The 17,724-nt window shown below is 38.9% G+C and overlaps 1 protein-coding gene across 3 annotated transcripts in view; it reads right to left on the reverse strand.

The window, feature by feature from the left end:
• Positions 1 to 16,196, reverse strand: part of LYPLA1 (lysophospholipase 1) — a 31,075-nt gene extending 14,879 nt beyond the window's left edge. Inside the window, exons 1-4 of one of the 3 annotated variants that reach the window (XM_035011156.1) lie at positions 15,999 to 16,196; positions 14,880 to 14,911; positions 1,704 to 1,769; positions 81 to 128 (exon numbers count right to left, since the gene is read on the reverse strand). In XM_035011156.1, coding sequence (XP_034867047.1) covers positions 81 to 128; positions 1,704 to 1,769; positions 14,880 to 14,911; positions 15,999 to 16,067 — 215 coding nt within the window. In that variant the 5' untranslated portion in view covers positions 16,068 to 16,196. Of the gene's footprint in view, positions 1 to 80; positions 129 to 232; positions 425 to 1,703; positions 1,770 to 14,879; positions 14,912 to 15,913; positions 15,933 to 15,998 lie in introns of those variants that run through there. The other 2 variants (XM_035011157.1, XM_035011158.1) reach the window with 2 other exon arrangements.
• Between the last annotated feature and the right edge of the window lie 1,528 nt (positions 16,197 to 17,724).

The following is a 17,724-nucleotide window of genomic DNA, read 5'->3' on the forward strand; positions in this document are numbered from 1 at the left end:
GCCACATGGAAAAACAATTCCAGTTAAAAAAGAAAGAAAAGACAAAAACTAAGTATAAATAAGTTCTTACTGATACTTACCAAGAAGGCATAGCCATGTTCATATTCAATGTTACAGGCATAATTGGTCTACACGGGAAAGAAAAAAAAAACAGCAAAATAAGAGTAATGTGACAAGGCATAAAACCTGATAAATTTCATCAATTAAGAATAGATAATTACTTGAGGCTTACACAAAACTGTATTCCACAATTTTAACATATGAACTGTGTCACTGCATCCACACCTGTGTCATTTTTTCTACATATCCTCCAAATGTGTTCTGAAGATGGAACAGCAGCTGGAAAGGACTAAGCTTGGCAAATAAAAAACATTTTCCTTTCTCAACTCCCTTATTTAACACTTTCAAACCAGACATGACAAGGAAAACAAGTGACCAAGAGAGTTAGAAATGTATAAAATATGAGACTCTGGCTAAGGGTTTAGGAAATGAGCAATTTACCGCACAGATATAGTACATCAATTCCCATATGGTCAGATTACATTTTTGCTTATAGTCTAAGTTTTATCTATGTACTTGGTTATTTAAGAGACCTCTAAATAAATATGGGAAATATAAGTTTTGCCTAAGTGTCCACTACACCCAATTCAGGTCTGTGATGAAAAATCTGCTGGATAACCTGAATACAGCTAGGTACAAAAGAAAAGAAAAATAAATACACTAGAACTACATCTTACCACTAACCTCCTAACTCATAAAACAAGTCTACCTTAGAGGTCACAAAATCTTATCAAAATTTCTTTGAGAACATGAACTTCCCTAGACTGGGAAATAGCTTTAAATCAAATCAATCCTGGAGCCAATAACAATACAGCAGAAATTCTAATATAATCAAGAATTCTGTCTCATACGTGAATCAGAATAATAGAGGACACAGCCATTCTTGCCATAGTATTCAGCTGTAGCCTACAGAGGTCAGATTAAACTTTCTATTTCAGGATAAAAAGGGGAAAGAAGTTTTCTTACCTCATCAGATATTTTTCCTCTTTCCATTTCCTCTTTCACATTTATCAGCTCTACTGCTACTACCACTTCTGAGGATGAATTACTAACCTCCGAGCACGTATCTAATCCCATTTGTCTTTTCTACAGCTATTGTTTCTCAGCAACCTTCTGACCTAAAACCTTGCCAATCTCAGCAATTTTCTGAGTTTGCTCAAAACTTTATAGTTTCTGACATCCACAAACATTTTCAGAATTCAAAACCAAATCTATAAGACTTTAAAACCTGTGTTCTTTCCACAGCACACACATTGCCTTTAGCTGATAAAATTTAGAGTGTTTTCAACATAGTAAATAAAGATCTCTCACAAACCTGACAAGTAAATAAATCCCCTTCAGAGATACCTCATGGATATCCTTAGATCTCAGATGTTTGTATATCTAAAGGAATTTTTCTAGTTCTGAGTTCAATTGACCTCCAAGAAAGCATTATTTTAAATTTCCCAACAAAAAAGAAAAAAAATTCTATGTAGCCAAGTTACCAGTTTAGTTTTAAAGAATTTACTAATCTTTATTTTTAAACTGAATGATTTAAAAGGATAAAAACTAATTATATTCAAATGCTTTTCTAGGAAAATAAAGCTATCACAATTATTCCTCTCCAGATTCTGAATCACAAATGTAAAGAGTAAAATACTTACGCATGTGGGCAGATGTATTTGATATGTGAACTTCTGATACCTGCAAAGGCTTCTGCCCATCCATGCCTGGTAGAGAAATTATTTGAATGATGCCATTAGATACCATTTTAAATCCCAATAAGTTAGTAACAGAATGGTAACTTTAAAAAACTTGCAAGGATAAATGTTAACTTCTTATAAAATTTTAAAAGTGTGGACCATCAATGCTATTAAAACACCACTACCAATGCAGAAACAACCCAAAGGCTACTACTACTCAAGCTTTACCTACAAATAAAGATGATGTCTCCGGATTTCTGAAGAGCAGTGTGTTTTCTTTCATATATCTCCACAGGGCTTTACAATTTACAAAATATAGATATATTTATCTCTTTATAATCTTACAACAACGTGCCTAACAAAGTAGGCAAGACAGATAGTAGAATTCACATAATGTGAATTCTCATATAATGATAAAAGTTGCCTCAGGAGTAAATCAGTTATCTTAAACTCTATATGCTAATAAATAAATATAAATAAACTACATGCTTACTGTACTACTAAAAATAACTTTATTTAATATTCTTTACTTGTGTGTATTATGTACATATACATGTTCAAAATGGAATACTAGAAAAACTGAAAATCATGATAATCCTTCAAGGCAGAAATAAGCAGTTAATCTTCTGATGTATTTCCTCCCAATTTTTTCATGTATATCACTTAAGAAACAGATACAGATTTTACAAAAATGGGATACTATACATACATAGTTTCCTGCTTGTTTACACTTGACATTAAAACCGATGCTTTTTACATGTTATTTTTTTTAATTTTTTTATTTTTGGGGGGGCGGGGGGCAGAGGGAGAGGGAGAAAAAGAATCTTAAGCAGACTCCGCGCCCAGCACAGAGCCAACACAGAGCTCGATCCCACGACCCTGAGATCATGACCTGGGCAGAAATCAAGAGTCAGCTGCTTAACCGACTGAGCCACCTAGGATCCCCTACATGTTACTTCTATTAAAGGATAAAGTAAAGGTAACTTAAAGGGTGCCTGGCTGGCTCAGTTGGTAGAGGATGTGACCTCTACTGGTCGTGAGTTCAAGCCCCATGTTGGGCATGGAGTCTATTTAAGTTTTAAAAATAATTAAATATTTTAAAAACCTTAAAATTTAAAATTAATTAAAATTAAATAAATAACGTGGTACCTGGGTGGCTCAGTCAGTTAGCATCAGACTCTTGGTTCTGGCTCAGGTCATGATCTCATGGGCTGTGGGATCAAGCCCTGTGACGGGCTCCATGCTCAGTGAGGAGTCTGCTTGAAGATTCTCTTCCCTCTGCCCCTTTCCCCACTCACACACGCACACGCACACTCTCTCTCTAAAATAAACAAATCTGAGAGACAAACAGGGTTTTAGGGGGGAGGGGGGAGGGAGGATTGGTTAGCCCGGTGATGGGTATTAAGGAGGGCACGTACTGCATAGAGCACTGGGTGTTATACGAAAACAATGGATCGTGGATCACCACATCAAAAACTAATGATGTACTGTATGGTGACTAACATAACATAATAAAATTAAAAATAAATAAATAAAATAAACAAATCTTTTTTAGTAATTAAATAAACATTAAATGATTTTCTATTATTTCTGTTTTAATCTACCTTCCCCAAAATGTTAAAGACATATAGAAAAATTTTAACACTTATGTAACACTAGCTGTGAGCCAGGCACTATTCTAGAGTTGTATATGTGCTTTGCATGTGTACACGTGTGTTTATATGTGAGTTCATGTGTGTGTCTTATGTGTGTATATAGATACATGAGATATATATATATGAGACTTCATTAGGAAAACTACAAAAATGTTGAAAGAAATTAAAGAAGACCTATATAAATGGACATCCCATGTTCACGGACCAAAAGACTTAATATTCTTCTTTTTAAACATTTATTTATTTATTTTAGAGAAAAAGAGTGTGCGCAAGTGGTGGGAAGGGCAGAGGGAGAGAATCTTCAAGCAGATTCCCTGCTGAGTGTGGAGCCCAACAAGGGGCTCATCTCACGACCCTGAGATCATGACCTGAGCAGAAATCAAAAGTTGGCTACTCAATCAACTGAGCCACCAGGCGCCCAAGACTTAATATTCTTAAGGTGGCAGTACTCCCAAACTGATAGAGAGTCAATGCAATCTCTATGAGAATCACAGCTGCCTTTGCAGAAATTGACAAACCAAATCTAAAATTCAGCTGGACATATAAGAGACCCAGAAGAGGTCAAAACAATCTTAAAAGAGAGTAAGGCTGGAGGACTCACACTTCCCAATTTCGAAAGTTACTACAAAGCAATAGTAATAAAGACAGAGTGGTACTGAAATAAGGAAAGACCTACAAATCAACAGATTTGAAAATACAAAAATAAACCCTCCATTTATGATTAACTTATCTCTGAAAAGGGTGCCTCCAAAAAAATCAATGGGGAAGGAATAATATTTTCAACAGAAGTAGCTGGGATATAACAGGATGAAGTTGGACTTCTACCTCACACCATACACAAAAATTAACTCAAAATGTAGCAAAGACTTAAATGTAAGAGATAAAACTATAAAACTCCTAGAAGAAAATGTATGAAAATCTTGTGATATTGGATTTGGCCATGGTTTCTTAGTTACCAAAAGCACAAACAACAAAGAAATTTAATCATCAAAATTAAAAACTATTATGCTTCAGAGGGCACTATGAAGAAAGTGAAAAGACAAACTACAGAATGGAAAATTATTTGCAAACCATATTCAATAAGGGTCTAGTATACATAACATATAAAGAACTCTTAAAACCCACAAACAAAAAGACAACCTAAAAATAAATAGGTAAAGGACCTGAACAGACATTTCTCCAAAGATACACAAATGGCCAACGTGGTCAGGAAAAGATGCTCAACATTATTAGTCATTACATAAATGCAAATAAAACCACAATGAGATACCACTTTACACCCACTAGGATGGCTATAATCAGAAAGACAATAAATGCTCATGAGGATGGGGAGAAACCAGAATTTCCTTTTTTTTTTTTAAAGATTTTATTTATTTATTCATGAGAGACAGAGTCAGAGACAGAGAGAGGCAGAGGGAGAAGCAGGCTCCCAAGGAGCAGGGAGCCCGATGTGGGACTCAATCCCAGGACCCTGGGATCATGACCTGAGCCAAAGGCAGACGCTTAACCATCTGAGCCACCCAGGCGCCCAGAAACCAGAATTTTCATATACTGCTAGTAACATGGAGTTACCATATGCCCCAGCAATTCTACTCAAAGGAATATGATGAACAATAAAAAGAAATGAAGTACTAACATATATTACAACATGGATGAACTTTAACAACATTATGTTAAGTAAAGAAAGCCAATTACAAAAGGCCATATATTATATGATTCCATTTATATGAAATGTCCAGGATAGGTCAATCTATAGAGATAGAAAGTAGATTAGTGATTATCTAGGGTTGCGAGTAAGGGGGATCTGGGGGTAAAAAAGAGTACAGGGTTTCCTTTTGGAGGGAAAAAAATGGTTGCACAGCTTTGTAAATACATTAAAGACTTAACTGCAGAATTCAAATGGGTGAATGGTGTGGTAATCAAATTATATCCCAATGAAACTATTACCAAAAGAATTAAAAAGGAATAAATGACCTGAGTCCAGTCATGAGGAGACACTAAACCTAAGCTGACAGTCATTCTACAGAATGTACAGAGGTAAGGCTCCACATTTTAAAAATATAAAGGATATGAGAGGCTAATAAACTATTTCATAATGAAACACAAATCACTGGAAAGGATCTTGGATCAGGAAGGAAACACATAATTGGGAAAGCTGGCAAAATTTGAATGGATTCTTTGGACTGGATGGTAGTGTTGGATCAATGCTGATTTCCTACTTTGGAGTGTTGTATGCTGGTCATGTACAGTATCCTCATGTATGGGAAACACCAGAGTATTTAGAGATGATGGAAAATCATGCTTCGGATGATGTCAAAGAATTAAAAAAAAAAAGACTTTGATCACTAGGTAATGAGTATATGTATATACATACACTTATGGAGACAGACAAAGACCTTGAGTGCATGCACAAATACACAATGTAGTAAAAGATTAACAACTGGGGAAGCTTGGTACCAATGATATGGAATGATTTCTTAGATAATAACACCAAAAGCACAAGCAACTAAAGAAAAAAAGATAAAATGGAACTCATCAGGATTAAAAACTGTTGTGCTCTGGGGTGCCTGGGTGGCTCAGATGGTTAAGCTTCTGCCTTTGGCTCAGGTCATGATCCCAGAGTCCTGGGATAGAGCCCCGTGTCGAGCTCCTTGCTCAGCGGGGAGCCTGCTTCTCCCTCTCCCACTCCCCCTGCTTGTGCTCCCTTCTCTCGCTCTCTCTGTCAAATAAATAAATAAAATCTTTAAAAAAAATAAAATAAAAATGGGCAAAGGTATTGAACAGATATTTCTCTAATGAAGATATATAAATCACTAATAAGCACATGAAAAGATGATCAACATGATTAGTCATTAGGTAGTCAATCATTTTCTTCAAAAAGAAAGATAATAACAAATATTGGTGAGAATCTGGAGAAATCAGAACCCTCATACACTGTTGGTAGAAATGTAAAATGGTACGGCCACGGGGACAACAGTCTGGGAGTTCCTCAAAGGGTTAAACAGTTACCACTGACTCAGCAATTATTCAAGTGAACTGAAAGCCTATGTTTATGTAAAATCTTGCAAAAGGATGTTCAGAGTAGCACTACTCCTAACAGTCAAAAAGTGGAAACAATTCAAATGTTCATCAACTGATGAATTAAAGAAACATGGTATATCCATAAGATCAATACATGGATATCCCTCCACAGAATATTATTTGGCTAAAAGTAAAAAGTACTGGTACACATTACAACATGAATGAACCTGAGAAACATGCTATGTGAAAGAATTTAGACAGAAAAGAGCATATATCATCTGATTCCATTTATATGAAATACCCAGAACAGGCAAATCCATAGAAACTGAAAGGAGATTAGTAGTTGCCTGTGAAGGGAACGAGGAGTATCTGCTAACGGGTATGTCATTTCTTTTTGGGATGTTGAAATATTCTGGAATTAACAAGTAGTGATGGTTCCACAACTTTGTAAATATACTAAAAACTATGGAATTGTTCACTTTAAAAGGGTTGACTTTTATGGATGTGAATTATATATCAATAAATAACATTAAATAAGTTTCTAAAAAGTGGCAGGCCAGAATTGAACTGCTGCCTACTGTTTGCCAACTACTCTTCTACAAAAAAATACTAAGAACTCTTATATAAGAAAAAGGAATAGGAATCTTGAGTTCTAGTCCCAACTGTGCCTTTATCTAGAAGTATGGTCTCAAGACAGTTCAGTCTAGTGGCTTTTAAAAGTGTGGCCCCCGGACCAGTAGTATCATCTGGGAACTTGTGAGAAATGCAAATTCCTGGGCCCCATCCCAGACCCACTGAATCAGAAACTCTGGTGGTGGGGACCAATAATCAAGCCTTCCAGGTGACTTTTTTGCATGCTACAGTATGAGAATCAATGTCTTTCCAGTCTGCAGTTTTCCCATCCATAATTTGTGCTGGTCGTACTGGATGATTTCAAAGCTCCCCACAGAGTATAAAAATCTTTGACTATAACTGAATTATACAAAATATGGCCAACTTGTCCTTTTGATAATTGTCAAAGTCAGTGGACACCTCAAGATTTAAAAAGTCTACACAAAGCTTCAGTAAAAGGAATCTAATGTTCAGAAACCTACATCAATGAGGATATATTTCACTTAATTATTAGAAACAGAAAAAGAAAACGAAACAGACACACACACACAAAGGTTTTATGGGTTCAAAAAGTGAATTTCAAGGCATATCCCCAAAAATACTACAAATCCACTCTATTTTACTTCTCAGTTGTGCTTTTAGAAAAAGACTACAAAGTAACTAAAGTCTATTTTTATTATGTTCATACTCCAAAGTAATATGCTATGGAACTAAAAACTCAAAGATTCCACAAGAAACACAACTCATCACCATCTGTGTCCCAGTAGCATATCACTGTCATGGAATCTCCCCTACCTGTCCTAATGAGTCTTACCAACTACCGGGCTAAGAGCAAAATGACCCAAGATGGGTAAGATTCTTTTTTTTTTTTTTTTAAGATTTATTTATTTGAGAGAGAGAGAGATTGAGAGAACGAGGGGGAGGAGGGGCAGAAGGAGAAGCAGACTCCCTGCAGAGCCGGGAGCCCAATACAGGACTCAATCCCAGGACCCTGGGATCATGACCTGAGCAGAAGAAGGACGCTTAACAACTGAGCCACACAGGCATCCAAGATGGGTCAGATTCTTTTTTTTTTTTTTTTTAAAGATTTTATTTATTTATTTGAGAGAGAATGAGATAGAGAGAGAACATGAGAAGGGGGAGGGTCAGAGGGAGAAGCAGACTCCCTGCTGAGCAGGGAGCCAGATGCGGTACTTGATCCTGGGACTCCAGGATCATGACCTGAGCCGAAGGCAGTCGCTTAACCAACTGAACCACCCAGGTGCCCTGAAGATGGGTCAGATTCTTAAATGAACACCAGAACTAGGGGTGATATAAAGTCAGAGCTGGGGTGGTCCATTTTGGGGTGATAAGGAAAGTGTGTCAGCAGAGAAAACTGCAAATATATAGAAAGAAGGAAAAGTGAGAGACCACAAAGGCACAAAAGGCAGAGAGAATAGCTTTGGTGTAGTTGATTAGATAGTCCCCACAAGATTCATGTCCACCTGGAACCTCAGAATGTGATCTTATTTGGAAAGAGGCTCTTTGCAGATGTAATCTGTTAAGGATTAAGATGAGATTTGCTAGGATTAGGATGGGTCCTAAATCTAGTAACTGGTGTCCTTATTAGAAATGAGAGAAAAAAAAAAAGAAATGAGAGAACCCAGATAAATGGCAAAATTTCTTCATGTGAAGAGGGAGGCAGAGATTGGAAGTATACTGCCACAAGCCGAGGAATGCCAGGAGCCATTAAACCTGGAAGAGGCAAAGGATTCTCCCCTAGAGCCTTTGGAGGGAGCGCATAGAGTCTTTCTGACACCTTGATTTTGGACTGCTAGCCTATTTAACTGTGAGAATAAATTTCTGTTGCTTGAAGCCATCTAGTTTATGTTTTTTTTACTATGGCAGCCCTAGGAAACTAATATACTTGGTGACTAATTCCCATTATATGTTTTCCCCATGAATTCCTCATTCATTCATTTATTTACTCAACAGATACTTAGTTGTTCTACATATCCAGTACTGTCCAAGCCCTGGGGATGCAGTATTAAGTTAAATAGAAAATATCTGTGTTCTCAGGTCAGTTTTATAGCATGTGAATTATATATGAAGGAAATTAAAAAAAAAATCTTTTCCTTCATGGAGTTTATACACAAGAGAGCTATCCTTGTATCCTTCCACAAATACCGCTTTTTGTGTAAACTAGTTGAACAGTTCCCTAGTCCTTATACCTAAATGATCCCCAAATCACATCCTATAATTCTTAGTTCTTGATTATAGAAGGACTTGCAAATGAACAGTCATAAAATATACCCATGTTGCCAATTCAATATTATTTTCAATCCTCTCTTTATTTGATCTCTCAGTAAGGTTTTTAAATTTTTTTTTAAAAGATTTTATTTATTTATTTGACAGAGAAAGACACAGAGAAAGAGGGAACACAAGTAGGGGGAGTGGGAGAGGGAGAAGCAGGCTTCCTGCGGAGCAGGGAGCCCGATGCAGGGCTCGATCCCAGGACCCTGGGATCATAACCTGAGCTGAAGGCAGACGCTTAACGACTGAGCCACCCAGGCACCCCTCTCAGTAAGGTTTAATCTACTTAACCAGTTTCTGTCTTTGAAACTTTTGGTGTTTTTTAGTCTTTTTTTTTTTTTTTTTTCTTATGAAACTTTCTCTTCTAAGCTTTACAATCTCCACAGCCTAGAAAAATCTCACATAGATTGGTAACACAGACCAGTAACTCCTGGAATATATGAAGGGAAGGGTAAGTTTACATGAAGAGGGCCAACCTTTCCACCTCGCCTTTTCTCCTTCCCGCTCCCCTTAACTGGAACTGAGCTTTCAGGTGTCACATTCAGCTGGGAGGGGGGTAAGTTGGGGGGCAATGCTAAAGTGCACTACTGGCCAGAACTGCCAGAACAGAAGCCAGGTTTCTGATAGAATTACAAATACAGAAAGGGGGAAGGCTAGAATAAACCCACTGGTGCTGAGTGGAACTGGAGGAATCAGTATACACCTCCTAATTTTAATATATGTAGATATCAAAATTGATATAGATGTGTATCTACACATGTATGTTAATGTAGCTACACTCCCGGCTCTGTCCACTGAAAGGATCTAGAAGTAATGATTCTAGCAATAAGCACATAAAGCACTCAGATCTTGGTTCCTAAATATTCTCTACTAAAAGGAACCGGGGCTCTTGAAAAAAAAAAGGCTGAGTCCCAGGACTGAAGCAGAAAAAACATAAGATGATCCGGAAAAGATCTCGCTGCACCAGAAAGCAAGAAAGTGCTCCAGGAATGATGGGGCATGTCTCAAAGACATAAGAGCAGCTTGGAGGGGCTTCTGATAGCCAAGTGTAGGATGATGTGACCATCAAAAATATGACAGATTTAACAATTTGTAACCCTCAGAGTAAAAGAGCAATCCAAGAGTCTGTCCTGATTTGACACTTTAAAATGAATAAATGAATACATACATACATAATAAATAAGGGAGAAGGGAGAGTGGCCAATGAATAAATCTAGAATGAAGGATTTTTTTAAAAGATTATCTGGCCATGAGAGACAATGGACTCTGAAAAACAAACAGGGTTCTAGAGGGGAGGGGGGTGGGAGGATGGGTTAGCCTGGTGGTGGGTATTGAGGAGGGCACATTCTGCATGGAGCACTGGGTGTTATGCACAAACAATGAATCATGGAACACTTCATCTAAAACTAATGATGTAATGTATGGGGATTAATATAAGAATAAAAAAAAAGGCACTAAAAAAAAAGATTATCTGGAACTATCACAATAATAGATACAGATAAAAATAATTAATGGACACTAAATCTATGGGTGAAAATTTGGTGAGAAACATGTTTTCATAGTATCAAAGCATCTCCCCACAAAATATTTTTAAGTAAATACCCTTATTTATTTTACTGTGGAGAAACAGGGCAAACACCATCTTAACCAGGTGAAAAAATGTAACATCACCAGTAAAAGGAACAAAAATCAACATAGTGTGCACCTGATACAATCCTCTGAGAGGAACACGGCAACATCTCTGTGATATTCCTGTCAAAAAGGCTTAAGTCAGAAGGAGACATCACACAAACCCAAACTGAGGGAAAGTCTACAAAGTAATTGGCCTGTATTCTCAAAAAGTCTCAAGGTCATTAAAGACAAGGAAAGACTGCTCTAGACTGAAGGAGACTAAGGCCACGAAAGATAACTAAATGCAACGTGTGATCCTGGTTTGGATCCTGGGCCCATAAAGGACATGATTGGGTCAAACCAAGAAAATGTGACAGAACCAAGAAATCTGATGATAGTGGTCATGGGCAATGTCCTTGTGCTTACAAAACACATACTAAAATTTTATGGAGTGGGCGCCTGGGTGGCTCGGATGGTTAAGCGTCTGCCTTCGGCTCAGGTCATGATCCCAGGGTTCTGGGATCGAGTCCCGCATCGGGCTCCCTGCTCCTTGGGAGCCTGCTTCTCCCTCTGCCTCTCTCTCTGTCTCTCATAAATAAATAAATAAAATCTTAAAAAAAAAAATAATATAAAATAAAATTTTATGGAGTAATGAGGCAATATTTCTACAATATGCCCAAATGTTTCACATCTGGGTAATAGGAAAGGGTATGAGGAGATCTAAATACTATTTCTGCAATATTTATGCAAATTTGAAGTTATTTTAAAAGAAAAAGTTAAAAATTTTAAAACACAGTAACAATGATGGAATATAACCCATTCTATAAATCTATAGTCTGTATTAAGTGGGGAGGGGCAAACTAATAGACAGACTTAGAAAATCACATCATATTAACAATTGAGTCAAGCAAGAATCATCAATGGATGCTGAAAATACTGGGTAAAAGTTTAACATACAATTTGCAAAGTCTCAAAGTATCTCCCTACAACTTGCTTTTTAACTACAAAGGGAGAATAACTGCAGTAGAGAAACCTGGAAAATACCACCTTAATCAAGTGATTCAAGTTAGCATCAATAATAGGACAAAGGCTATCATCTGTCTCATGACATGATGCCCTGAACAGGACAAATAGCCTATACGGTATTTGTACCAAAAATGCATAAACTAATCTAATGAATCTAATCATGAGGAAATGGCAAACAAACCTAAACTTAGGGACTAGCTTAACCTCTGCAAAAATGTCAATGCATGCTAAAGTGTGGTAATGAAAAATCAAGGTAACTGCAATTTACTCTCAAGGATTTCAGCAAACATAGTAACACATTCAATAAACAAAGAGATTAGTGGATCTGGGTAAAAGGTATTGAGGAATCTCTATTCTTGCAACTCTTCCATAAATTTGAAAATATTTCAAAATAAAATTTTTTAAAATGCTATCAAAAACAAGTGTCTCTAGGTTCTAGGATTTCAACTAATTATTCTCATATTCACAGTTGGAATTTTTTTACAATACAAATACAACATTTTCATAATCCTAAACAGAAGCCAGTTTTACTTTAGAAGGAAAACTGTGATCTCATGCCATACAGTATAGTCTAAAATATGTTTATTTGAATATTAGTTTCATAGCTTATTATACATGTTATTAGGAACACTCTGGTTGTCATGTTTCTTTACAATAGAACTTTTCAGAACTTTAAACATGCTAGTGCATATGCTGTAAGTTTTTTCAAGAGGAGAATATGCCATATCATATTTCCTAGACACTAAGACAGAATATGAGGGGAACCACTGAAAAAATAGGTTAAGGAAAAAAAAATCACCACCACAATAAACATACATGTAGTAAAATGAGTACCAATCTCAGAAACATAAAAATATGAGGAAAATTACATATTAGAATTGATAATATAGAATTATACAGGTCTCTCAATCTTATTTGGCCACCACTTTTTTCATGAGGAATCTAAGACACAGACCTCAAGACCTAAGTTACCAGACAGTACACCCTGGCTAGTTCTACAAAAAAGAACCTTAACCAAAAAAATGGCAAAAGCTGTCCATTTTAATAGCAACAAACTGAATCACTTAATCCCCATCATCCTCCAAGTTAACCTGACAAATATAAACATAAAATTGCCACTTGTCAGATTGGTTCTGAATTTCAACATGTATTGACAGAACAAATTTAGAGTCAGCTTTTCTTTTTTTCTTGCCTTTTTTTTTTTTTTTTTTTAAGAGAGGGGGAGAGAAAGAAAGAGAGAAAGATGGGTGGGGAGCAGAGGGAGAGGGAGAGAATCTTAAGCAGGCTCCATGCCCAGTGTGGAGCCCAATGCAGGGCTCCATCTCACCATCCTGAGATCATGACCTGAGGTGGAAATCAAGATTCAGATGCTCAACCAACTGAGCGACCCAGGAACCCCGAGTCAGCTTTTCTTTAGTACTATCTCACAAAGTATTTTTAGAATTGGACACCTTTAATTTTTTATATAAACTTAATTCTTAGTCAAGAAGCCATGGATGCTCTTGGTATTTTTAATCTTAATATTAATATTTTTAATCACGTTGTTCATTTCCTTCATCATGTTCACTCTTTAATTTCAGTCCACGGAATCTGGCTAATTTGGCGTCCAGAAAGAACCTTCCTACACTGAAGCTTGCTTCTCCTAGACTGATTATTCAGGCCTGGATCTCCTTGATTGGAAAGTTACAGGGTAGCAAGTTCCGCCCTAACTCAGCATTAAGAAGGGTTTGGTTGCAAAAGAGAGCTTTGCTAAGTCTCTTTTTAGTTAAATAAATAGTGAAATAGGTCTGTCATTTTTTTTTTTCAAGATTTTATTTATTTGACAGAGAGAGAGAAGAGCAGCGGGAGCAGCAGGGGGAGAGGGAGAAGCAGGCTCTCTGCAGAGCAGAGAGCCCGATGCGGGACTCCATCCCAGGATCCCGAGATGATGACCTGAGCCAAAGGCAGATGCTTAACCAACTGAGCCACCCAGACGCCCCTAGGTCTGTCATTTTCACAGGACTACCTGATTGCCAAAAGAGTCCTGCAACCTTTCCCCTAACTCCATACAAGGTATGTCATATACTTCCACTTAGACATTAAAGAATATTAGGAATCACTTTTAACAATCTAGCCCAATGCCTCCTTGTAAAGAAGATTTAATAGTTTTTTGGCTACTTTATCAAAATTTATTTATCCGCAGTTTTCCTCCAGTTCTGTAATTTTGTAACAACAACTTTTGCCCAAGTTTCAAATAGAAAATCACTGCTTGTTATTGCTCCATACCCAATGTGGGGGTTGAACTCACAACCCTGAGATCAAGAGCTGTACACTCTACGGACTGAGCTCACCAGCTAGGCGCTCTGATAATCACGGCTTTAAATTAAAAACAAAACATCTCAACAGAGAAAAAGCCTAAGGGAAAGATAAGTCATATTATCTAAAGTTAGCACAACAAAATTTGTTTGATCAGACTGCAAATAAATCTTCAAGTGGCCTCCCCTGCACTTCAACTGATTTTTTCTTCTAAGGGAATATCGAAGTACTCAATCAGAATGCTGTATACCTCACATTACTACTCTTCCTTATCAAAATCAACTACTTCTCAACCTGTCCTGAAATTTAAACTGCTGTAGAGAGCTCTCAATTGCAAACTGTCTCCGTGTGCAACATTCCACCCATCTCTGGCATCTAACCCACAGCAACTCAAGGAGTTTGCAATTTTGACATGTTCCAGAAACATGAGTTGAAAATGAGAAATTTAAGATGATGAGAGAAAAATTCTGGGAGTTTTCAAAAATGAAAAGGTTGTATCTTATTCCTGGACTGTAAGTAGGACTACCAATCTTCTTTTACACATTCCTAGAGTTCTTAAATAAACATTTCATGGTATAGAGTTGCATAACCCCATTTCATTACTGTTACTAATAAGGGTACCTACCCTGTATCTCCCAATCCATGAAGGAAAATCACCTATAAGAGAAGAGGGAAAATTAATAAGCAATGCCAAAATAAACCCACACAGAATTGTTATACACTGAAGCTTTGGTTAAGGTGGATGCCAGAATTACAGAATACTGCCCTCAGCAAGTTAATCAATCTCTCCAGACCTCTTAAATGACAAAAATCCTTAACTTCTCTCCTTGAGTTCCTAAGATAATTAATGTGCCGTTTTAGCACTTAAGGAGGTCCCAGTTAGACATACTTTTTTTTTTTTAAGACTTTATTTATTTATTTGAGACAGAGAGAATGAGAGACAGCATGAGAGGGAGGAGGGTCAGAGGGAGAGGCAGACTCCCTGCCGAGCAGGGAGCCCGATGCGGGACTCGATCCCAGGACTCCAGGATCTTGACCTGAGCCGAAGGTAGTCGCCTAACCAACTGAGCCACCCAGGCGCCCACCAGTTAGACATTCTTAAGTGCAAATGATCACCAACCACATTCTAAGAAAAAGTTTGTCTCTTTCGAGTCAAACCATGAAAATTTCTCACAAACGCTGTAAATTTTTCCATCGCAAAAAGGAGCCGGGGGCGGGGGGGGGGGGGAGGAAAAAAAAAATTTTGAGATCCTCATACACAAGTTTCCTTAAAAAAAAAAACAAAAAACCTCTGATTTTGTGAGACACGCAATCTTCCAACTTCTTTAATTTAGAACAAGAATGCAAGGTAAGAAAATGATTCTCTCATCTACAAACGCGACAGAAACATACTCTAAAGTCACCTCGTGTTAGGGCGCCTCTCCACTAACGCCAACGCCTCCACGCTGGGACGGGGGGGGGGGGGCCGGGGGTCCCGCGGGCCGCACTCGCTCCGCAATGCAGAGGACTCGGGTTCGGGGGCTGCCTGGGGGGCGGGGAGTGGGACGCGGATCCTCCCCCCCGGCCGCAATACGGGCCCGGGCCGAGCCGACCATCCCCACCGCACCCCACTCCCTCCCAAAGGGCAGGGCAGAGGGCCCCCACCCACCGGTCGCCTACCGGCCTGCGATGCCACCCCGCGCCAGAGGCGGTAGCCTGCAGCGGGCCGAGCGGGCCCCTCCGAACCCTGGCCGCCGCCACTCACCGCAGCGGTGGCTTTCCGGACGGCGGGCACGGTGGCGGGAAGCGGGGCAGACATGTTATTGCCGCACATACACCAGCTCCCCTGACGGCGCGCGTCGTAAGCAAAACGGACAACGGGCGCCCGGCCGCTGCCCAAGGGCGTGCGAGCGGCAAGTCCCGGCCCGCCCCTCCGGGCGCGCGCTGAGGCGCGTGCGCGCCAAAGAGGCGCCGCGCCGCTCTGCGCCGGCTCCGCGCCCGGGCGCTCAGAGGCCCTGTCAGCCTGCCCCTCCCCTGCCGCTCTTTCCCTCGGCGCGTCACAATGCCCGGCTACGCCCAATTGGCTGCGACCGAGAAGCGAACGGAGCTGACCTTCTCGTGCCTCGTAACCCGTGGCCCGCGCGTGCTCTGTGCGGATGGCCACCCGAGGGAAGGCTCCAGGCACCGCGCTGCCGGCCTCGGGGCCCCCTAGTGAAAAGAATTATCCCCAAAGCCGGTAGTATCCAGCCCCAGATACTCCCATATTTCCTAAGGCCGGAGTGTACTCGTTCGTAAGGTTTTGCCTTATTTCCATTCGGGGCTATGCCGGTGTATAGTTTGGGGGTTGATTCCCCTCCCGCTTTAAACCTCAGCGGGAAAGGAAAAGAGTTGCATCGAGGATCCGCAATTATGACTGACGGATATTGACACTGTACTGATTTAAGCACGAGACTGGACGGGCCTCTTTCCTGTCATGGGTTTGAGGGGAGCTCAAAGCATATCAAACGCTTGGTAGGATCTGGGCGGGGATAAGGGACTGAAACACTTAAAGGCAAAATGCCCTGACCTTCGGAAGGTCACAATTCAGTGGAGAAACTTAAAGGATGTATACGATATTTAGGGAGTAGTTTAAGATAGGGAAGGAAGTTGGTGAACAAAAGGCTTTAAAAAACCCACTCCACTTTAATTCACATGATCACCAGAATGCTGAAGGATTGGGGATCTTATTCGTACTGTTTTTTATGACATCGTGGTTTTGAGCGCTGAGAATTCAGAAATGTTAAGTTGATGCTGGTTTATTGAAAATGGTAATGTGACTCATTTCACGTTGGAGTACACGTGCTTATGTCAGGCTTTTAAGTATTTGGTTGTGATATAAATAGAGAAAAACTATCTGTGATTCTTACTGTGAACGTGACATATTCCCTAGTATGTATCATTTGTTAGGAAAATGTCATCTATTACTGTATAGTAAAGCCCTAGTCGTGAGACCCTTCAGATGTGTATCAGTGGGTCATACGCTTGGGAGATGATTGCTAACATGTATCAAGGGGCGTAGAGATGAAGGAAGTTTCCAAAGGAATTTTTATATGTTAAAGTAGACTTACAGGATCCTGGGGGGTTGGATAATGTTAAGCTAAAATTTTAACATGGAGGCAGCTGAACTCCCAGAGGAAAGTCACTATACCTGTTTCCAGGACTTGTCAATGGGCTGTAGGCAGTAAGGAAATTTAATTGTTTTCTTTGCCTTTGTTTCCAACATCAGTTACACAAAGGGAAAATTTAACAAAAGCTATTTAAAAATTACAAGAAAATTAGGCTATAATATAGCTAATTACTAAATCAATATACAAAAATGAATAGTTTTTCTAGCTACAAATAGCTGGTTAGAATAAGTAATGGAAAAAAATATTTACAGTAGAAGTTTTAAAAAATATATTCAGGCAAAACTTAGCAAGAATATATCAGAACTATATCAGCAAAGCATGAAG

The sequence above is a fragment of the Mirounga leonina genome, unplaced genomic scaffold, assembly GCF_011800145.1.
Source record: "Mirounga leonina isolate KUSES-001 unplaced genomic scaffold, KU_Mleo_1.0 Mir_165, whole genome shotgun sequence".
NCBI lineage: Eukaryota > Metazoa > Chordata > Mammalia > Carnivora > Phocidae > Mirounga > Mirounga leonina.